The sequence below is a fragment of the Carcharhinus amblyrhynchos genome, chromosome 25 (genome assembly GCF_965287045.1).
Source record: "Carcharhinus amblyrhynchos chromosome 25, sCarAmb.v2.hapA, whole genome shotgun sequence".
NCBI classification, from domain to species: domain Eukaryota; kingdom Metazoa; phylum Chordata; class Chondrichthyes; order Carcharhiniformes; family Carcharhinidae; genus Carcharhinus; species Carcharhinus amblyrhynchos.
The window spans coordinates 25,852,025-25,876,632 of NC_137348.1; the positions used below are offsets into that span (position 1 = coordinate 25,852,025).

General features: G+C 41.3%; 1 protein-coding gene across 5 annotated transcripts in view; it reads right to left on the reverse strand.

Moving 5' to 3' along the window:
* Positions 1–24,608, reverse strand: part of rgs3a (regulator of G protein signaling 3a) — a 245,008-nt gene that overhangs the window by 127,380 nt on the left and 93,020 nt on the right. For 3 of the 5 annotated variants that reach the window (XM_080212395.1, XM_080212396.1, XM_080212397.1), the window contains 4 exons: positions 22,997–23,333; positions 21,767–21,806; positions 6,039–6,253; positions 5,045–5,128 (listed from right to left, as the gene is read on the reverse strand). In XM_080212395.1, coding sequence (XP_080068521.1) covers positions 5,045–5,128; positions 6,039–6,253; positions 21,767–21,806; positions 22,997–23,333 — 676 coding nt within the window. Of the gene's footprint in view, positions 1–5,044; positions 5,129–5,210; positions 5,269–6,038; positions 6,254–21,766; positions 21,807–22,996; positions 23,334–24,608 lie in introns of those variants that run through there. The other 2 variants (XM_080212399.1, XM_080212398.1) reach the window with 2 other exon arrangements.

Below are 24,608 nucleotides of genomic sequence, written 5' to 3' on the forward strand. Positions count from 1 at the left end.
AGGTTGAGAGAGCTTGGTCTTTTCTCCTTGGAGAGACAAAGGATGAGAGATGACCTGATAGAGGTGTATAAGATGTTGACAGGTATTAATCGGATGGATTCTCAGAGGCTTTTTCCCAGGGCTGACATGGCTGCCACAAGAAGACACAGGTTTAGGGTGCTGGGGAGTAGGTACAGAGGAGATGTCAGGGGTAAGTTTTTCACTCAGAGAGTGGTGGGTGCGTAGAATCAGCTGCCGTCGGTGGTGGTGGAGGCAAATTCTATAGGGTCTTTTAAGAGACTTCTGGATGAATACATAGGACTTAATAGAATTATCGGTCAGCCTAGTAGGTAGAGATCTGATCGGTGCAACGTAGATTTTCTATGTTTTTTCTATGTTCTAAATGTACTATCTGACAATTCAATTTAGAGAAAAAAAAGGTACAGCATTCATTTGGTTTAAAAAGATCTATAAGATAAGCATATTGTATAATGTAATCAAATAGAGTGATTAAACAAACTATTATGTAAAAGGTAGCAGATATCACTTTGGGAATTTGGGCATGAAAAGAGTAAATAGTGCAGTCCATTCCTTTTAGCTTACATATACCATTTTCTTACCCTACCATTCATTTAATCTCTCATGAACAGATATAAAATAAGTAAAGCCTGCAGGAAGATAATTCTTTGATATTATATATCTCTGCTTTGCTAAGGAAACCAGTATAACTCCAATCACTTCATAACCTGAATCATATTTAACCATGATTATGGCCTACAATTCCACATTGTTAATACTTCAGAAATAATGTTTTGAAGATATTCCATCATCTATGCCAGCATATATTACCACTAACTTCATTTTCTTTCAGTAAAATGCAGCCACATGCTTAGACTTTTTGCAGGAGGGCAATGTGTAACTAAGCCACAGTACTTAAACAAACTGCTCACATTTTGTGAACAATCGGTCTACCCACTGATGAAAAGCTGCCAATTTACACATTCTGTACTGTAACCTACAGAACCATGCAGCCCCAACTCCATTTAGTTTGCAAAATACATACATGCTGCCTGATCATATGGCTTACGGATAAACACACCAAAGCTGGAAAAGTTCAAAAAATAATGATATATCAAAGGCTATCCAGGCAAAATGGCTGCCAAAGCCAACTGATGTAATGCTATCACTATCTGGTGAAAATTCTTTTTCTCCAACATTTAACTTTTTTTTTAAACATGGCCCCACATATTAAAAACTAAAAATTGAGAAAACTGAGATTTCTCAGCTCGCACTAAGGTGAGCTCAACATTACTAAACGTTAACATAATGGTTGAGGTTTTAATTCGCTCAAAATCAATTCATTTAGAGTTAAATTTCTGCTTATAATAAACTAATATATCAACATTACTTATAGGGCAATGAACGGAACCTAATTAAAACATTTACATGCGTTATTTGCCTCTAATAATTCTAATATATCCTCCTGCAATTAGAATCATAGAATCCCTACAGTGCATAAGGAAGCCATTTGGCCTATCAAGTCGCCAACAGATCATCCCACCCAGGCTCTAACCCTGTAACCCCACTAATCCCCCTAACCTACACATCACACATCTTGGGACACGAAGGGACAATTTAGCATGGCCAATCCACCTAACCCTGTTGTCACATTTCCTCTTTGAGGTTTATGGAACCGATGGCCAGGATTTTTAGGATGGTGATATTCCCCCTCCCGCTATCCAAAGAGTCAACAGCGAATTTAACCCCATAATACTGGCCCTAATGCCATTTAAAGCTACAAACATGAATTAACTGTAGATGGGGTTTCCAGCTCTCACTTGGGAAGAAGTCCCACCTCACATGGGCAGCTTTCTGGTCCCAGCAGCACCAGAAGTTGCAGTGGACAAAACTGCAGTGGGAAAAGTCTACATTCCAGGAGTCCAGGACCAGAGAAGTAAGGGGGGGTCTCAGAGTGGGGAGAGGGAACGGAAAATGGGGATACTGGTGAAGAACCTGCAGAAAAGGTTGGGGGAGGGTTGAAGTGGGAGAAGGCCCATGAACAGACACCAGAGCTTATGTAGGGGAACACCCAGGGTGGGAACTTCTGGCCTCACTCGCCCCAAAACCGGAAAATCTCACCCAAGGTTAACAGACTTTTCCACAGTCTTGCCCCTCGCCCACTCCAATTTCCGTTGTAGATGGGACAGGAAAATTCCAGCCCTAATATTGAAATGAGGGCTGCGATTCTCCTATCCGTGCCCGCCATTTTTCTGGTGGGTCCGGCCTGGAGGCGCGAGTCTGCGGCCTTGAACAGGGATTTGCCCACATGCACATCTCCCAGAGCAGGCGAGCAGTCGCCAGCCAGACCATACTGGAAACTGGCAGGAAAGCGGCAAACTTAAATATTTTTAAAATCTATTTTAAATATGTAGACTTGCTAATTATCGGGACCATCCCAATCGAATCTACCACCCTGCCAGGAGTACTTCATTCCGGTGGGGCTCAAACTAGCCCTCCACGTTCAGGGAGCTAGTGGGAAACCTCATCAGAATGAAGGGGGGGGCAATCGGGGTCCCCTCAGGGGGTCCGGCAGCAGGGCTGGTGCCCCCTGGGCATGGACCAACCTGTGCCCTCTGGCACTGCCCAAGGGGCAAAATACCCATGTCTATGGGGCACCTTGGCACTGCCCATTGGACACTGGGCAGTGCCAAGGGTATGAGCCTATTGTGGGCAAGGCCTAGGAGTGATCGGTGGGGTCCCACTGCCACTCTGCACTGAGATCAGACTGAGATGGGGGGAGGGTTGCGAATGAGGCAGGCTGAAGGAGGGGGTGGTCTGCTGGGGTGGGGGAAGTGGGGATTGCCACTGCTGGGGGTGTGGGGCCTGGGCATCAGGGTGCTCCAGGAAGGAGGGGGTGTCAAGGCTGGTCCAGGAATTGTTGTGGGAGCCGCGATCAGGCCATGGAGGGGGGGTAGGCGGGGGCTGGAGGGACAGCACTGCGATGGTCCCAGGCTGGCCAGCGATTGAGCTGGCCAGCAAACGGGAGGTTGACAGTTAGGGGCCACTGCGCATGTGCAGAGCTTCAGAACTGTCAGACTCCAGCGCAAATAAGCCCACCCCGCCCCCCCTCAGTTTTTAATGAGATTCCCGATTGGGACCTCTTCAGTACACAGAGTGTGGAAATTCAGGTGAGGAGCGGAACTGTCACAATCTAGAACAGTTTTCCAGCCAATTCAGCACTTTGGTGTTAATCACTGTGCCCCCCTTCCCCAGGGTGGTAGATTCGATTGGGATGGTCCCAATAATTAGCAAGTCTACATATTTAAAATAAATTTTTAAAATATTTAAATTTGCTGCTTTCCTGCCGGTTTCCAGTATGCTTGACGCTTGAGCAGGGTCACTTCTCACCCTCTACCCACTCACCCTGCACCTGAACTCCTCTCATCAGTCTGAGAATTGAGGCTGATAGGAAACATCCCTTTTGGCCTCATTCCTTGATTAGTTAAGGGCCTCAATTAGGGCCAGCCTCCCTCTTTACAATGTAAACTTGCAGAGAGATCAGGGTGGGAGGAGCCAGTGTTAAGGCTAAAGAAGAAATTTTACAGTAGGTCCCCACTTGCAAATCTGTCAGCAGGGAAATCAATATTCTACTTTGCAGATTACATACAATACATTTGAATAACAGCTTGAAAATATACAGCAATCAACATATTCTGTTAGAACTTTGTGTAATTCTGCAGATGAGATTGCAAATCAGTAATACAGTCTTTGAGTTTCCACAGTCCTCCAATTATGAGTGCTTTTGTTCTTGCAAAATAAATATACATTTTCAACAAAGTCTTTACAGATAGGATTGGGAGAGAACTCATGATAAGATGTGATCATGGCGGTTATTTTCAAAATTAGCTCTGCCTGCTTCAGCATAACACCAAGTTGATAGTTTCTTTTTGAGATAAACTACACCCTATTTTTCAGTAAGCGTGAAAACACATTAACTACATAATCTGAGCATTTCTTAACACTTGCTAAATAACTAGGTTTTGGAAACAAAGAGTACATTGCTTGGCCCATCAAATATGCAGCACTCCTATTTTTAAAGCATTAATCTTCATTCATTGCCTTTTCTTGAAATCCCATTATACATCAATTTCCCAAAGTTTAAAGTATATGTATTAGTCACAAGTAGGCTTACAAACACACTGCAATGAAAATCCCCGAGTCACCACACTTCAGCACCTATTCAGGTACACTGAGGGAAAATTTAGCATGGCCAGTTTACCTAACCTGCACATTTTTGGACTATGGGAGCACCCAGAGAAACCCATGCAGATGTGGGGAGGACGTGCAAACTCCACACAGACAGAACCCAAGCCGGGAATCAAACCCAGGTCCCGTGCTGTGAGGCAACAGTGCTAACCACTGTGCCACCATGCTGCCCCATCTATTCCTTCTCATTTCTAGACACCTGTTGAATCTGTATGTGCCTTTTTGGAGTAATTACACATTTCCACATATTTTGGTGTAAAGTAACATTCTTGTGATTTCATTTTTGACCTGTTCGTCTCAGATTCAGAAGGTTAGGTGTTTAAGCTGCACTCAAAAGATATGAGGACCATTGAGGGAACACTGCATTATAAGAGGTGTCATCTTTCAAAATAGAAATTAAACCACAACCTCAGCAGAAAGGATCCAATGGCACTTTTTGTAAAGAAGCAAAAGAATTTTTCCATTTCCTCAACCAGCACCTCCAAAGAGAGGTTATCTGGCATTACGGTTTGAGGGGCTGAGCTCTTTAGAAATTGGCGACCACATTTGCCTATATTACTAGAGGGAATATACTTTGAAAGTCGTTCACTGACTGTGAAGTGCTTTGAGATGATCTGGAACTTAAAAAAATGCTCCATAAATGTAAGTTCTTTCTTCTTTCCAACTGTTCATGATTTATTCGCTTTGATCACGCTTAATTTAGTTACCAATGAGAAATTTAAGAAATATTTTTAATATGGAAAATGCAAACAAAAGAAAGCAACTTTTGATTTCTGTTTGATAAAATATAAGAACTTACCTTGTGTGGTTTACTTTTATCATCGAGGAAAACTATGTTTTCTGAAAGGACCAGTGTCCGTGCTGGGTTGCACAAATCTAAGGGCTGCAAACAAAATACATGTAAATTAGTTACAATTTCATAAATTATCACACCAAATTGAAGTCCAATTTAAGTTACCACTTACCAGCATTTTAGCAACTACAACCTCCATAACCTATTTTTTTAAGGGTAGTTTAGTTACTTGAAAAATACAGTTTGCTAAAAAAACCCAGACAGTAGCTTAAATGCACCAAGTTTCATCCAGAGAACAAAAGGTTTTGGTGGTTATCACAGCTATTTCAGCTGAAGTTCAAACTAATCAGGTGCTGAAAGCGTTTCCTCTGTCCAGAGCTTTGCTACAAAATTCTTAACTGTGAATCAAAATTTGCAAATCAAAAGGAAGAGGATGTTAGAAAGCTGTTGCCCATTGCAGCCAGTACAGCTAACCTCAAGAGCGTAGGCGTACTTCCCAAAATAACCCTTTGCACCAATATTACTTTCAATTTAATATACTGCTGCATGTTTGCCAACAAAAGGCTTTGTGCAAAGAGAAACATATATTCCTTAGTGCACATTACTCTATTTAACCTATCTCATTGACTTAAAGTGAGTGGTTTAGGTCATTCAAAAAATTAAGCAAGGACATTTTTAAATGTTACTATTGTGGGGACAGAAGAATCAAGAGTGCTCTTCCGGGGTCCACCAAAAAAGACTCAGATGCGTTACTGGCCTGGGTGAATTTCAGAGCAAGAAGCTCACCTACTCTCTTAACATTATGTCAAGCATTGCCTAAAGCAAAATGTCAAGCATGGTCTCGGAGTTCAAGACTTTCAAGAAAAGTTATCCCACAAAATGTGTTAAATTCATGCAAAAATATTACCATAGGCTTTCCAGTGTATAGTACCATAAACCAACCAAATATTTCCTACTTTAAACTCTGTCAGAAATTAAATTTACAATTCTATAATATCACCTGAACGAAGAGAGGGAACACCAAAATTTTTGGAGCCAGAGTCATGCATGTCCCATAGTTTGCATGTGGAATATGAGATCGCACAATTGTGCAGTTTCTGTAATTCCCATAATTCTTCACTGCTTGTACAGTTGATTTCAAAATATCTGTTGACGATCCTATAAGTGATTGTTTTCTCTCTGGACCACCTTGAACTCTGCTTTGGCCTACATTTGCTGCAAGAGAGAACAATACCAAGCACCTTTAAGTTTGTATACAATAAGATATCTTGATTTTTCAGAAATAAGCAAGTCATAACATCCAAAGCTACAATTCTAATATGAAATACATCAATTTGAGAATGTTCTGCAGAATGCTTCATAGAATAGAGGCCTTTTCAAAATATATGCTGCACCTTAGACAACTCATCACACATCGGTAAGGTACAAAAAAAGCATAAACCTTTGAATGTTAATTTTCCAACTGAATAATATTCGGCAAAGGATTTTTTTGTCATAGCTTATATGGTAAATATGCTTTTATGTTCATAGTTGAGAATTTTGAAGCAAAGACTTGGACAGTTTGAATAGATAATATACAGAATTATGCACTCCTGCCTGTGGTGGGAATCGTTTTAATGGGCGCAGAAAATCTGGTGTAATGGCAGAAGTCCATTGCCTGCCAGCAGGAAATTAGTTTGCAGTTTTGTTCTTCCAACACTGATGGAGAGTCAAAGACAGCTAGAATTTCTCATCTATGCTGAGAACTACATTTGCATCTCATGAATACTTATTAAAAGATCAATTCACCAGAATTACTCCCCCCTCCCGCAACATTAATTGCCCCACCCCAGTGGATTATTAGAATGGACTGTTTCTCATGGGGGTTCCAAACAAGCTTCACTTCATCTCAAATTGCGTGGACGCTGCTTTCATCTATCTTTAAAAGTGATGGTGAGAGATTGAATGTTTGTATCACAGATTGCCCCAAGGCTAGACAGGGGAGGCAGGTTTATGGGAACAGCATCTAGGGGAGGAGAGAGTGACTTAGATAATGGGAGGCAACAGGGCCAGGTAACAGATGCCAGCTCTGAGAAGAGAAAAGGGAAGGGATGTGGATCATTATAGGGTTCAGGATAATGGGGGCAGGTTCAAAAGAGAGGAATAGTGATATTTGGTGCATCTGTGATGGTAAGTGGAAGTTGGTGAGTGGTGGGGAGAGGGTAAAAGGTGGTTGAGCTTATCTGAAAAGTTACGTGTGACATTTTCTCAAAGCTGTTCTTACCAACACAATTACTCTGAACATGCAAATTCTTGAAGGGGAAGGGTGCTTTTTGCATGAGTGAAGTTCAAGATCAGCACTGGTGGCTGATTAAAGGGACACCCTGATAATTATGAAGCAGCTGGATGTCAAAAATGCACACTTGCGTTTTTCTCTCAGTTGCGAAGCCTGCATTAGAGGAGGCTTGTTTCCATTTCATGGGTCTCATAACATTGAGATCCCAGCAAGGCGTGTAGCTGTCTTTTATTCTGTGCCATTTGCCATCGGACTGCAGTCAGTGTCAGAGAAGAAGGAAGGGAGGGTGGGAGGTGGCTGCCTTCAAGGGCCATAGTTGGTAAAGGGCAGCCAACTCAGACCTCCAAACCTTCATCCTTCCGGGTGAATGTATATGCTGACAAGGACACATTTGTTTAGACGTTTTTACTGCCAATGCAATGGTTTCTTTACAGAGTTTTGAGGTTGATGGAAACAAGCAGATAAGTGTCTGCTTGCGGTTTCTTGCACTTGGCTCTCTTCACCTTCATCAAAGAGAAACAACTCAATACACATTCATGTATGGATGGAGGGGATATGAATGGGGAGAACACCCATCTCTGGCCCTTCAGGATGTCCTTTCCGTGCAAGGGGTGGGGAGGGCATGTCACATCTAGATGGAGGCCAGGCGAAGAGTTATGACTTGCCTGTTGGCCTCAAGATAGAGGGAAACCTGTAAAGGACATGTTCACTTAATGCATTGCTTCAACTTCTTCACACATCTACTGACGAGTCAACGATGCAAGCTTCAGGCAACCCTGCCTTGGTAATGGCTTTCACCAGTCAAAGAGGCTATTTCCAGTTGGCACAAGGCCACGAGGATAAAGCGCCTGAGAAGTAAGAGGCAGTGGGGCCTCTAGAAGATCAAGAAACTGGCATCCATGGAGCACTGCAATGGTCAGCATTGGTTCAATCATGGGTGCAGTGCCAAAGGTGCTCTAATCTAGAAATGATCATAAGGTAATAATGGAGGCATGTCCCAGGATGTGATTGCTCACATCATCCAGCTTCTCCAGTATGAGCCGCAGCTGCAAGGATTCTGGAGGAGTAATATGGAACTCCTGGCCTGCAATGAGTAAACATGTGTCCGGATGCCTTTTAAATATGGGGCCAGGACCTTCCATCCCATGAGGTAATAGCAAGGCAGGTAAATTCCTGACTGCCCCTGCCACAAACTTCATAAAGTTCCTCAGGGATGCATAATTAATGAGCTGAAAAGAAGTTCGCCTGCCCCCTGCTTAGAGAGAATCATGCAATTTTCCCACTTGCCACCCCACTTAGTCTCCAGAAAATACTGCCCAAAGCTTTTTGTTACCTGCATTACTGTACATTCAAAATTAGTTAAAATCACAATATCAGCAAGGTAAATTGTAGCTACAATAATATGTTTTCAAGTGATGTCATTCAATTATATGATATGGTAACTTTGGTTAAATAATCAATTAATTAATCACTATGATATAACACATTGAGTCAAGTTATTAAACGCATAGATTTCAGACAATATGAAAGTCAGACATTTTAATTAATCTAAAAATCTAAGTGAAAATCAAGCCTTCACACATTTCTCTGCCCACTCCAAACAATTTTCCTTACCAATTGCACATTTGTCTCTTATAAAATACTTTGGTAGTTTGCAAAATGTCCTTGCACACTAGAGAAAAGCTACATGGTCAAAAAGCCAAAACATGAGATCATATCAATATACATTTTCCAATTATATTATTTCAAATGCTCTGAGTCACAGCACGATATATTTTTCAATTTGTTGTAGTATACAGAAAGCTATGTTTAGCATACTTGAAAACAAATTTCAATAGCCAAAACAGGCACAGCGGTTGCAATGGATAAACTTTGTGCTGCCTGACCATAGCATGCAGTCAGCACTAAACTAGCAATTAAATGGCTACACTCAAGGTAGGACTTGAACAATCTTGAGAGGTTAACATAGGTTCAAGCTAGTTTGCAGTGCTTAAATCTAGCTTATTTGTCTTAAAGGGAAGCTGCATTTTGGTTGCAGCAGGAGTTAGAAGTCATTCTAAAAGAGATTTTAATTTGAGAAAGACATAAAATGCAGGGAGCTGACTCCTTGATATACTGGTGCTGCACTGGAGACTTTGATGGAGGAGGTGGAAAACTGGATAGGTTTCTTCGACACAAAGGGAGCCAGGAGGCTCTCCAGTTAAACTGTGCAAAGGCTGTGGATCAGGTAGCCAAGGTCATCATTGCCAGGAGCCTAAATTCAAGGACCTGAGTGCCAAAATACATTCAAAGACCTTACAAAGGCGGTCAGTGAATGCAAATTAAAATGTCATATTCTGCACCTGTATCCTCACACACTGTTGAATACATCTCCCCCTAATGCACTGGAGCAGACAATGCCAGGGCCAATCTTTGTCTTATGATGTGACTGGAATCAAATATCACAGTATACTCAGACAAACCTCCTTCTCACAACACATTTCCTCTTCATTCACAATTTGATTTGCAACTTGCACACGGTGCAAAGCATACACCTCTTGCATCCCACTCACCTTCATTCAAGACAATCCTAACTGGTGCATTTTTCCATTTAGATTGACAAGAACAGCAACTTGATCAGGCACTGGGGGAAGTGAAAGAAGGGAAAGGAAAACAGTGATTTCTAAAAAATGACTCACGCTCTGCAGTAGTGAGCTTTTTAAAGGGGCAAGAGTCCAGGGGGTCATGTGACCCAATTGCCCAATAGGGCAGGAATGCACGAATCCCAGGATTGAACATTGGCCTTTATCATCAAAATCGACCCTAGAGCTGAACAATGAAGACACATATTGAAGCACCATGACCAATAGTGGTTGTTAACCAAGTGGTCATCAATCATCACAATTATCACACTCTCATAATTGCAGCCACAAGCCTCAGATGCTGATACTGTGCTTTTCTCAGTGGATAGCTTAGAGGTGCAAGATACGCACGTGATGAGGCGTCAAGCATAAGTGATCTGACCAATGGTAACATAGGCCACACATCCATTTTACTGCAGAAGATTTGGATAAGGACTTTGATGGACTAGCATAAAGAAAAAGATGGTTGGGCATACACTGAAATTCTTGGTGTATTGGTAGGTGGGCCAGAAAACCTATGGTTAGGGTCAAGGAGCATGAAATGTCCAGCATTAACTTGGTACAGATTGCACAGAGCTTGAAGCTCAGCACCTCCAGCATGGAAGAAGTTGTGGCTAACTCCATGGGAGCATTTGTGGATCTATCAATCTCCATGGTTGATGCCTAGAGTCTTCACTGCAGCACAAGCAGTAGCCATCTAACATTAGAAGTCTTGCAAGTTCAGCTTGCTGCCTTAAAACTCAGTTACAAAAGCTGCAGATACCAATGTTCAAAGCAGCTTGCAGAATGTCACTGTTGTCCAGCAACTGTCCCCCAGTACGTTGTTAGGGTTGTTGAGGTGTTGCCCTGGTGGAGTGGTGGCTGTATCATGGAGAACAAACCTGCTGTCTAATTTAATCTGGAACCTTATCTTTATCCACATTTAAAAACTTTTATTTACAAACATGCACCTCCAAATCCAACAAATTCAGTCTGCTTAAATAACTTTTTTTCTATTCTCCTATGTATATACGTATATAGGACCACAAATGAATCCCTATTAATATGAATCCAAACACAATTAAACAGCCAATTGATGACAGGATTCATCCCCTCACAAATATCAGTTGGCCATTGCCTGTCAGTCAGCCAGCCAGCCCACACTGCTGCTATCCATGCAAGTTGATGTTACGACTTCTAGGACCAGGGATGCTCTGGATAATCCCCCAAGGTCACCTGTGGTTTAATGGGGGAAGACATCAGCAGCCTTCCACCGCAGCCACAAAGCTATAATTGCACAGAAGCACCAGAACAGGCAAGTACACATGGAAGATACCTCGGGGAGATATTTTGGAGAGACAAGGACTTGGGTGGAAGTGCATTGCCACACAATCTGGCCATCACCATGAGTCACTTTGAATAAGGGTGTTAGATCAGCTACCACCATTCAGCAAGTAGTGAGCAGCCAATTATGACCAATTATTGTTAATAGGTAGCTCTTTTGCATACACAAATAATCAAACTCAAATTAACTTAGGGACAAATTAGAAGGGGCAGCCCCCCCAAAAAGGAAGGAGGGGGCAGCCCGAACAAAAACCAAAGTCGAATGGAAACTTAAAACATTATATCAAAATGTGATTATCAGGGTCTATAATGCACCCCAGCCCCTGTGGTGCCCAGCGGGCGCTGAAGGTGTCAACTGCACCCATGGACACTGCATGCTCCCTCTCCAGGGACACCTGACCGCGAATGTAGCCGCGGTAGAGTGGCAGGCAGTCGGGATGGACGGCCCCATCGATCGCCCGCTGCCTGGACCTATTTGATGGCGCGTCTCGCCAGGCCCAGGAGCAGGTTTACAAGGAGGTCGGCATCCCGACTCGCCCCCCTCAGCACCAGATGCCCGTAGATTAGGAGCGCGGGACTGAAGTGCAAACAAAGCATCAGTAAAAGGTGTTTGAGAAAACCAAAAAGGGTGTGCAATCTATAACACAAACGTAGACGTGGTCCACGGACACCATGAGGCCACAGAAAGGGCAGTCTCGGGAGCCTGTGTACCGGAAAAACCTACGGTTGTACGGCTGTTGAGGACCTGAGGAATCCTGGCAGGGGCCACACCCCCACCTCCAATCCATGACAGCTGCTGGGCCACAGCTCTGCTTTTCAAAATGTAAATATAAACCCACTTTCAGCAGACATTGCCTAAGAGCATGCAGTAATAGCCTTACCAAAATGCCATTCAGAATGGTCAGCAACAGAAGTGTATACATATACCACAGGTGACATTTTGGAGTCCAAAACGACATCCACAGCACCAAATTAGGCACAAAGCCAAATTTCATGGCCACAAATCTCAGGGTTTAAAGAAAACATCTTGACGGATGGAGCAGCTGTTAATGGGTATAGTTAATAAAGAAGCTTATGGATGTTCAACAACGTAGTGTTTAGTGCAATATTGGTTAATACATGCAGGGAGGCAGTGGCACTGTTGCTTGATTAGTAATCCAGAGACCCAGGGTAATGCCATGGGGATCCAGATTCGAGCCCCATCATGGCAGATGGCAGTATTTAAAAACACAATTAAACATCTAGAATTAAAAGTCTAATGACCATGAAACTACTGTTGATTGTCATAAAAACCCAATTGGTTCACTAATGTCCTCCAGGAAAGGAAATCTGTCATCCTTACCTGGTCTGGTCTACATGTGATTCCAGACCATAGCAATGTGGTTCACTCTTAAATGCCCTCCGAAATGGCCTAACAAGCCACTCGGTTGTATTCAGTCACTACTAAGGAAACAAAAAGAAATGAAACCACCTAGCATTGACTGGAAAAAACAATGATAAACCTAGGCTTGTCAACTCTGCAAAGTCCTCCTTATCAAAGCTGAGGGCCTGTTCCAAAATTGAGGAAGGAAGAGTGCAAAGGGTACAGAATGTACTCCAATATCCATCACCAAGAGTGATTCTGGGCAGAATTTTACCGGCATGTCTGCCCGATGTTTGTATGATCCCGCCTCGTGCCAATGGAAATGCCATTCTCCAAGCCTTGCCAGCCCCCGGAATCAGGGGGCATGTCGGTAAAATTCCGGCCTTTGTTTTGATAAAAGCTTCCTAGTGTGTCAACAGAATCGTACCTGGAGTGAAATACCTTATCCTCACACAAATGCCGAAATAGTAAAAAAAATAGTAGGGGTCTAAATAGGCTTCATAACATACTTTGGGATTTCTGATCTGTTCCCCAACAATAGAGCTAAGTGATCCCACAATCAACAGATCAGATCTAAGCTCTGCAGTTGTGCCATATTCAGCTGACAAACAACTCACTGAAGGAGGTGGCTCTACAAATATCCCCATCCTCATTGAAACAGCAGCTCAGCACATCAATGTGAAAGATAAGGCTGAAGCATTTACAACAATCTTCAGCCAGATGTGAGAAGTGGATGACATATCTCAGCTTCTTCTGGAGATCCCCAGCGTCACATATGTCAGTCTTCAGACAATTCAATTCACTACATATGATGTCAAGAAACAGCTGAAAGTATGGGCCTTGACAATATTCCAGCAATTGACTGAAGACTGAGGATTTGTGTGCCATAACTTGCTGTGCCCCTAACCAAGCTGTTTCAATATAGTGACAACACTGGCATCTAACCGGCAATATGGAAAACTTCCTAGGTATGTCCTACACGTAAAAAGCAGGACAAATACAACCCAGCCAATCACGACTATCAGTCCACTCTTGATCATCATGAAAGTGATGGAAAGGGTCAACAACAGCACTACCAGGCGGCACCTACTAGCAATAACTTGCCCATAGTTGGTCAGTTCCCACCAGGGTCACTCAGCACCTGATCTCATTACAGCCTTGTTTCAAACATGGACAAAGGAGCTAAACACCAGAGATAAGATGAGAGTGACTGCCCTTGACATCAAGGCAGAATTTGACTGAGTATGGTATCAAGGAGCCACAGCAAAACAGAGTCAATGGGAATCAAGGGAAAATCCTCTGGTGGCTAGTCATACCTAGCACAAAGGAAATGGTTGTGGTGGTCGAAGGTCAATCATTTATGCCTCAGGACATCTGTGCAGAATTCCTCAGGGTAGTGTCCTAGTCCCAACTACCTTCAAATGTTTCATCAATGAGCCTCCTTCCATCATTGGTTTAGAAGTGGGGATATTCGCTGCACAATGTTCAGTAACATTTGTGACTTGGCAGATACTGAAGCAGTCCATGTCCAAATGCAGCAAGACCTGGACAATATCCAGGCTTCGGCTGAAATGGCAAGAAACATTCACGCCACACAAGTGCAGTGCAATGACCATCTTCAACAAGAGAGAATCTGATCATCATGCCTTGACATTCAATTCCATTACCATCGCTGAATCTCCACTATCAACACCCTGGGTGTTACTGAATTGGACTAGCCATATAAATATTGTGGCTACCAGGGCAGATCAAAGGCTGTGAATGCTGTGGCAAGTAACTCACCTTCTGATTCCCCAAAGTCTATCCACCATCCATGTGCAGGAGTGAGATAGATTACTCTTTACTTGCCTAGATGATTGCAGCTCCAGCAACACTTACGAAGCTAGGCACCATCCAGAAGAAAGCAACACACTTGATTGCTGCCCCTTCCACAAACATTCAATCCCTCGATATCCAACAAACTGTGGCAGCTGTGTATATCATCTACAAGATGCATTGCAAGAGCTCACCAAAGTTCTGTAGGCAGAACCTTCCAAATCCATGACCACTGCCGCCATCTAGAAGGGCAGCAAATACTGGGAACACCACCACCTGGAAGTTCTCCTTCAAGCCAATCAGCAACCCAACTTGGAAATATATTGCCATTCTTTCACTGTTGCTGGGTCAAAATTTTGAAACTCTTCCTAGCAGCACTGTGAGTGTGCCTATCTCAGGTACTGCAGCAGTTCAAGAAGGCAGTTCACCACCACCTTCTCAAGGACAATTAGAGATGGTCAATAAATGCTGGCCTAACCAACATTTAGGCTGGCCAGAGACACTCACATTCAGTAAAACAAATAAAGAAAAAGTACACTCCTCTAACCATCTGTTCCAGTAATATGGTTCACTTCTGAATATTTCCCAAGATGTCTCAATAGCTTCATAACTTTCCATGAGTAGTTTAGTGAGCAAACATTCCTTTCACATGACACCTATGCTACAATATACTAGCCAAAACTACAGCAGAAATGGGAGCCATCTTTCGAACAAATTTTTCTAATTCAACTTTATCTGGATAAAACATTTGAATGCTTCTGAAGGCAGAATATGCCTCCTGCTGTTTTACATTAGTAAGTTAGAATTGCAATTCAAAACATGAGAATGAAAAACTGAAGGCCCAACCACCCCATTCCCCTGCAAGAGGACAAGCAATCAATCAATTTAAGAGGGAGGAAAATGTAGAAGGAAGTCAGTTTTGTTCAAAGGACTTTTGCATTTAGTAGAAGAAAATATTAGACCCAAGAGAATTCTGATTGAGCTTTTCACAAGGCATGAATTTTCTTAGCAAGCTACAGGCTCTCTTATCAGTGGTTTCGCTCTACTTAGCCTCTCCAATGATATCAATAGTAGGGATGGTCCCAATGTTGCTCTCATTGCTTTTTCTTTCGAACTACAAAGTTTTGTGCAAAACAGTATTCCCCCCGAAGTTCGATTTCTTTTTAATAAATATTTAAGGAAGAATGATTCTACGCCAGAGGGTGGGGCTCAGTCATTGAATATATGGAAGACTAGAATTGATAGATTTTTGGAGATGAAGGGACCCAAGGGATAAAGGAGAGGAAGGGAAAAAGAAGTCAAGATAAAAGATTAAGCCATGATCTCAACGAATAATAGAGTGAGCTCAAAGAGCGAAAAAGGCTTGCTGTCTTATTTTCTTATATTCTCATAACTGGTACAACAAATAAAGCATTCTGATATCTGCATAATACCAGAGTGCTTTTACTGAGTTACATTCAAATAGATGTAGTAAGCTCAGAGTTCTTCAAGAAATCTTCTCATAACTAACTGAAGGCAGGAAATGTAAACTTGAAAAATGTATAATTGACCTGTCCAATGCATTGTAACTTCAGAATGGTATTGGAGTATTCAATGGCTTCTCTTGTAGTAAAACATTGAACTGCCCAATGTTCATTCTGCCATCAATCGCTGCTTAATAAAGATACGTTTTTAACTGGGACACTGACTTTCGTGGGTCTTTGTATTGGCTGAAGATTTTGGCAATACCTAGCCTCCAAAGAATGCCACATCAATTACTATATAATGAGACATCATACGCCTAACACACATTAATAGCATCACAGCTTCCAAAGTTTTCACATATCTACGTGGTATGTTGGCCTTCATACAAAAAGATTTGAGTGCAGGAACAGGGATGTCTTGGATGTCATACAGATTCTTGGTGAGGCCACTTCTGTTATATTGTGTATAGTTTTGGTCTCCTTACAGAAGAATGTTCTTTCGATGGAGTGTAGCAAAGTTTTAACAGATTAATTCCTGGAATGGCAGAAGTTATGTTTGAGGAGTGTTTGAGTCGATTAGGATTATATTTGCTTGAGTTCAGAAGAATGAGGGGAGACCTCATTAGAAATCTACAAAATTCTACTGGGACTCAAAAGAGTAGATGCAGGAAGGATATTCCTGATGGTGGAAAGTCCAGGATCAGGGGTGATAGACTCATAGCCGAAGGATAAGGGGTAAAACTTTTAGGGCTGAGATGAAGAGAAATGTCTTTACCCAAAGAGTAGTAAACCTGCAGAATTCGCAACTACAGAAAGCAATGGAAGCCAAAACATTGTATGTTTTCAAGGAGAAGTTAGATATAGCTCTTTGGGCAAAAGGAATCAAAAGGTATGGAGGAAAGGTGGGATCAGGGTATTGAACTGGATGATCAACCATTACATGCTGAATGAAGAAGCAGGTTCTAAGGGCCGAATGGCCTCCTCCTGCTCCTATTTTTTATGTTTCTATTCAAATAGTATGACCAACTCTTTTCATTGGCTTGGAAAATCCTTGTTTAATGTTGTTTGTCTCAAATATCCCACTAACAAAATGCAAACAATTGACCAGTCCCCTTTTTGGTAGTATTTGTGACAAATTAATAACCAGCAGCTATGACAAATCAACCAATTAACTCATCATTTCTTTCTTCAAAGCCAGCAGCACTGAAAAAGCAAGGATCAATAAATCAAGCCAATTGCTACAACAGGTTTCTTCATGATGTTGTTTCCTGCAGGATACACAGAAAAATATACCTAAATATATGTAACCTATTAAGCTATTCAGAAAAAAAAAGCCATAATAAACTAAAGCCCCTTTTCTTTGTTGCCAGCCATCTCCTTAAACCTCTCTCCTGCCCCTAGTACGCTTACCTCTGTGGAACTTATGATTTTCACGTGCACTGTAAGTCTGAGTACGAGATTTGAAGAGTAGCACTACTACCTCACAGTGCCAGGGATCCAGGTTCAATTCTGGCCTTGGGTGACCGTCTGTGTGGAAGTTGCACCTTCTCCCCATGGGTTCCCTCCATATGCTGCAGTTTCCTCCCAGAATCCAAAGATATGCAGAGTCTTGGATTGGCCATGCTAAACGGCCCTTTATGCCTGAAAGATGCTTGGGTTAGTTGGATTAGCCATAGTAAATGTGTGGGGTTATGGGGATTAGGAGGAGTTGTTGGATAGGATGCTCTTTGAGAGAGATGGTGCAGACTCGGTAAACTCAACATTCTCTTTCTGCACTATAGGGACTCCTTGGATTTTAGAATCCAACTGTGCCAAGTTACGAACTGAACCTTTCCGAAAATCTAACACTAACAGAATCGATTGGGAAAACAGCACCTCAATTGCAGATTAAGCACCGAGTTAACCTCAAGTCACAACATCAACAATTGTTACAACATTAATTATGGTTAAAACAACCACTCACGATGTCCACGTCAAGCTAAAGACACCAGAGGTTACAGCAAGTGCCAAGAAGCAGATACCTGAGATGCGCAGACAACCATTCAGAGAATGATGAACCCTACATCATCTGACTTATTGATGATGTTGTTATTTGATTATTTATGTCATACTCGTTTAATGTGTTGGCGACATTTGGTTTACAGGGGAGAAATGTTGTGTATTTATAATATTAGTGTGATTTCTTACCAGCAGCATTGAAGCTGAACGTGTCACTTTTATATAATGCATGCATGATGTCATCGGAAGTGATGTCTTCAACCATTTGTTTGGGTAACTGGGCCGAATAAGATCATAGCCTGTACTGAACATATCGCCTTCATAAAGTTCTTAGTTTGTTGAACCTCCGTGGCCTCCTACCCTCAATCCTACAAATAACCACAAGCTCTTCTCCAATAAACTTCAGGCACAGATGAGTAGAGTGTAGTCAGTACTGTGACTGGTTGGGCGACAGATCCTTTGCCAGTCAAAATCCCAGGAAGCTGCTTCTTGGAGGCAGTGGCAGTTTTTCTGTTGTCACAAGGAATTCAAATTGTTGTCTACTTCTCTTGGATTGATCACCCATTTCAAGGTGTGGAGTTGGTTGAGTTTCATTGATAACTATACTTCTTTTACATTCTGCCTCTGTTAGTTAATAAGTTTCTAGAACTTGTTTATTATCAATAAACTTTGATACTATTCACTGATTAGGTGTCAGAGTCTTTGCCTAATGGTTATATCTATGTCGAACTCAAACAGTTTAAAAAAGCAATTTGGGTTTCAGTATTAGGTTATGCACAGCCAAACTGGAACACCTTTTTTAAAAACTTGTAATATCACCAAGATAGGGGGCCATCTGTTTAGTCATGTCTGCTGTTATCTCCATAGTCTATGTCCACAATGACAAATTTCCAACCAGTCCCACCCGCTTAGCTCTGAAACTCAGTTTAATGCTCTCTCGTTACTCCCCAAAATTTCCTCTTCCATCACCCATGCTCATCTCACCCACAAGACTTGCATCTTACTTCTTCAACCCCATTTCGATTCAACTCCCGATGATCCAACTTCCCTTTTTGGATCCCACATTTTCCAACATTCTAAATGGTTGCCTATCCACAGGGAACATCCCACTTTATTTCAAGATCATCCTTATTAACAAATTATCACTAGGTCCCAACCCATTTTCAAACTCCCTTATCTCCCAGATCTTGAGTATGTTGGTGATTATAAAATCTTTTTACATCTATCCCATAATATTCTGTTCGATTCCCTCCAGTCAGAAATTTACTGCACCCACAGCAACAAGTCAGCTTTATTAAGTGGTTTCCGATCCCATTACCTGGACTGGGCAACTTGCAACAGGGTGGATATGACCACTCTGTGAGATCTCAAATGACCCTGCTCAGGGTTATGCCCAAAAGCAGAATCGGTGAATTTTCAGAAGTAATGGCAGAAGAACTAGTAACTTGAGGGACAATGATTGCTTACAGGCCGAGGACCTACTGGGAAAAGGACTTGCTTTTCCTTTAAGCACACATGATGAAAGCATTAGGAAACTGGTTTATGTAATCTTTCCTAGTCATCTTATTCATTTCGCACTGAAGCTGAAAATGGGAGAACCCTACAATGGGAGGACCCTACCCTTTATGTCAGACTCCTATTTATTGATTACAGCTCAGCCTTCAGCACCATTATTCCTAAAAAACTCATCTCCAAACTCTGTGGTCTGGAGCTCAACTCCTCCCTCTGCAACTGGATCCTAGACTTTGTAACCCACAGACCGCAATCAATAAGGATAGGCAACAAGACCTCCTCCATGACTATCCTCAACACTGGAGCCCCAATACATTGTGTCCTCAGCTCCTTACTATAGTCCTTATACCCCTATGACTGTGTGGCCAAATTCACCTCCAACTCGATTTTCAAGTTGTGGATGGCACCACTGTAATGGGTCGGATCGCAAACAATGATGGGACGGACTACAAGGAAGAGACAGAGAATCTGGTGAACTGGCACAATAAAAATAATCTCTCCCTCAACGTCAACAAAATGAAGGAGATAGTCATTGACTTGAGGAAGCACAGTGGAGGACATGCTCCTGCCTACGTCAAAGGGGATGAGCTGGAAATGGTTGACAGCTTCAAGTTTCTAGACATCCAGATCACCAACAATCTGTCCTGGTTCCTCCACGCTCATGCTACAGTTAAAGAAACCCACCAACACCTCTACTTCCTCAGAAGGCTAAGGAAATTTGCTCAAGTATGCTACGACTCTTATCAACTTTTACAGATGCATCATAGAAAGCATACTTTCTGCTTGTATCACAGCTTGGTATGGCTCTTGCTCTGTCCAAGACCACAATAAACTACAAAGGGTCGTGAATGAAGCTCAGTCCATCATTCAAACCAGCCTCCCATCCACTGACTCCATCTACACTTACTTCTGCCTCAGAAAAGCAGCGAGCATTTTCAAGGACCCCACGCACCCTAGACATACTCTCTTCCAACTTCTTCCATCAGGAAAAAGATACAAAAGTTTGAGGATGTATATCAACCAAGTCAAGACCAGCTTCTTCCCTGCTGTCATCAGACTTGTGAATGGACCAACCTCGTATTAAGTGATCCTTCTCTACACTCCAGCTATGACTGTAACACTACATTCCGTGCTCTCTCCTTTCCTTCTCTATGTATGAAATACTTTGTCTGTATGATGCAGGAAACAATACTTTTCACTGTATACCAATACATGTGACAATAATAAATCAAATCAAAATCAAAAAGCAACTGAAGTGGAAAGTGCAAGACCTGATAGAGAACAGAGCAGATGATCTGCTCACCACTACTACATTTATCGTGTAATGGATAGCAAAGTTCTTTATTCTCAAACCTCTCCATAATCTTGCTACCCTGGTAAGTCAGCAATTGCCTCCAGATTTATTTCCCATCCCTTCAGTCTGTGACTCTAATTTCATGTGTATCTATCTACCTGCCTCATTGTCCTACAATTATAGCTACAGCCTTCAGCTATATAAACTCTGCATTCTCACATTTACATCTTAAACCTGATCAGTTCTCTATTCTTTTAAAAAATTCCTCAAAAGGCAGGCTTTTATCCAAGTTTACTAAACTTCCCTCTCGCTCAGTATCCATCTTCCTTTTATATTAATTTTGTAAAGAATCTTAGAATATTTGTATTTCAAGACTATTATATAAAACAAACTGTTGTTACTCTATACTGCAAAGCTAATATCTTACTAAGCACAAAATTTACGAGAAGTGGAATTTAAAAAAGAAATCTTCACCAAGTATAGAAAACAAATTACCATTCATTTTTGGCAAAGATATATATCAATTGTGGGATAGCATGACAGAAACATTATCGTTGCACCCCATATCTCATCCTGATGAATTAATATATGTCCTTGAGTGACAATGATGTGAATTTGTGAGCCACAGGTGTTTAAGATTCCATATGTGTGATAGAAGTACAGCATGCGTACAACTTTAAAATGTTATACAAAATGTCAGAACAACTAAGGCAAGGCAGTAAGCAAACAAAAACCAGTAAGGACACTTAAAGTCAATACCTCAGCATGGAAGAGTGAGAGGCAGGGAAATAGTTCAGTTGGAGAAGAAGTAGCTGAGAGTGAGAAGATATATGCTGGAAAAATAATTCTTGTTACTGTTTTGTATATTATTCCATTTAAAGACATAACTGCCATGGATGAATAAACACCACCTGTTTTAAACATTGAACTCTAGTCTGTATGCCTAATTGACCCTAGGTTCTAGGCCTGCCACACTAAATATTTACTAATGATTTACAGCTTCTTATTATCAACTAAAGTTGTACACCAGAAGGCAACATTAATTATTAATCTTGAACACTTACCATATATGACATGGTTCCCTTGAGGAGGTTTCCTCAGAATCTGAAAAGTAATCAAATTATAAGTAAAGTGAACTTAGCTTGATCACATGAGTCAGTTGTGAAGTAAAATTTCAACTTTTACCTTTAATATTCGAACACTAAACCTTAGAACTGTTACAACTTTTGTAAGTTCCAGATATTTTTCTTATACCCAGCATAAAATTTTACTCTCACAGGCAACCCTACACTCGCTGTGAACTGAAAGACTATTCACTATCCAGTGTCATATTTGACTCAGAACCAGTTTATTGACCCCCATCTCACTTCCATCTTGAGCATTGCCCATTCCACCAGTCCATTAGCACCTGTTTTGCCTATGGTAAATTTGATTTTCTGGAATTGATCTTTTGGGCTAATTTTAATTGTCTAGAGCAATTTCCTTAATTGGCTTTGGATTCATGTCTTTTATCTCGCCCAAGAAATGAACTGACTTTGGATGTGTAGGGACTTTCCATTTGTGAATTCATGAAGACATTACAATTATATGGAATGGATTGAAAGACACAGCTGGGCTTTCTCTATCAGATATTTTCATATGCCTGTACATCTCCCTATCCCTTACATAAACCCATTTACTGCCGAAATTCTCAACCATGCATTTGTCACCTTCAGACTCAACTCTCCAACATTCTCTTCCTGCACCTGCCATAAACTTCATTTCATCTAAACTCTGTCAAACGTATCCCACGCTCTCATATTCACCCCTCAACCCCATATTTGTTGATCCACTATGGTGCCTACTTTCCCAATGTCTTAAGTTTAAAATTCTTACCTTTCTGTTCAACTTCCTTCATGTCTTTACCCCTCCTAATCACTGTAACCTTCTCCAGCCTTACAACCTTCTTAGAAACTTTCTTTCAAATCTAGGCTCTTGTGAATCCCTCCTGCTTCCATCGTATCATTGACAGTCATGACTTCAGCCATATCAGCTGTAAGCCTTCAAAATAACTCCCTGAATCCCAATTGGGTCTCTTCCACCTTTTAAAATCACCAATCTTGACTGAGCTTTTTGTTCCCCTAATACCTTGCGCTTTGACTCAACGATTACACCACTGTGGAGACCCTGTTACATTTGTTTGTTAAAGACACTATTTAAATGAGAGTTGTTCTTATATTAGAAAGAAAATATTTCAACATTTCCAACACACAACTTAATCAAGTCAGCCAACTTTCTTTTCATAAGGTGCATACCTGGCTCCCACGTTTTATTGGTGAAAGAATGAGAAAATTGTCTGCCTCAGACACAACATTTGACACCATAGGTCCACTTTGTGGACATTTGTCAAACTCCTCACGTCGTTCCCAGCTGTTCAGTACAACCCCATCAGTACCATCATACACAATATGGCAACTTTCTCTGTGGTCCATAGAACTTGATGGAGTACTACAGTTCTTCTCACGTTTGTTAGGTGGAGACTGCAAATCATAATTTGATTTGTAAGATGGTCTTCTAATCATGCGTTCAAAGCTGGGCTTCAACCGAGGAACAAGACGCCAGATTAAAACAATGATCTGACTGTGACAGTTTCTGTAAAGGAGTAAATTACATAGCATTAGAAACAAGTATGTGATGTTGCCTGCAAAGGTAGATTTTCTGCTTGTGCATCTCTAGTACAGAGCCTCATTCACCTACAGTCAATACTGGAAAATTGTGCATGATTATATTTCCAATTGTTCATTTATCCTTTTCTGTCCAATACAATCATTTGCATTTAAAATTTCATTGACAGCAACAAAATCAACTGCGCAGTATCCTCAATAGTTCATTTAGTGACATAATTCATCTGTGAATATTTGGGGCAATTAATACACTAGTGCTGTCAAACAGGAGATCTGTATATTAAATATTTATGATAAGGTTGTATCATGCATCACAAAGAAATACAGCACCTTAAGGCATGCCTCATTAAGCTTGAATAATAAAAACATCAAACAATAGAGAACATAAGTTTGGGAATGATGAACCTGGATGTATTACAAACAACATAAAGTGAAATGATATTAAGAAAAATAAACTATAAAGTTTATGAAAGGGAAAGATGAGTGAAACCACTGAAAAAATGTAGAAACCTCAAAAAAATTGAAAAAAAAATTAATTTGGCAAAAAATTAGAAATTGGCGTAGCTGTAAAAGAAATTCATAACGTTTAGAAATACTCTCAATAGTATAATAGTAATTTAAGAATTAAGCTTATTAAAAAACATCACTGGGACTGAGAATAAATTAAATGATTACTTGCTGGATGTTTTTGCCAGAGGAAGAAATAATAGCATGACATTCATTGCAGGATACTCCACAATCAAACATAATGGCCTGGAAATTATTAGAAACAATTTTGAGTTGATGCTACCAACTCATTATAATGAAGTCAGGCATAAACCCAGGCTCTTCTTTGACTGCACATCTATGTGAGTAAATGGGAATTTGGGTTCAACTGATGTCAGTTAAAGGCAGTCAGCATCATTTAAAAGGGGGCGCATGCTGGCTGCAGACAGGAAGGAATAAGTCTGAAGAAATACATGGCAGTCTTCTGTCCTGTAAGATGATTTGTACTATTATAGTTAACTATGTTTAAGCGCTGAGTGATATGGCTAGGGAGCCCCAATCTGGCATGACAGTTTCTGTCGCATTTGCTTTGCTCTGAAAAGGTGCACAATTTGCTGGCTTACTTTCTCTCAGCCAGTTGAGCTTTTCATTTCTACTCGTAATGTCTGTCTAAACAGTTAGCTTCCAGAGACCACAGCCATCAGCAGTCATCTACTAGTTGTCAATATCAGTGTCCAGCATCTACAGATCTCGCTTG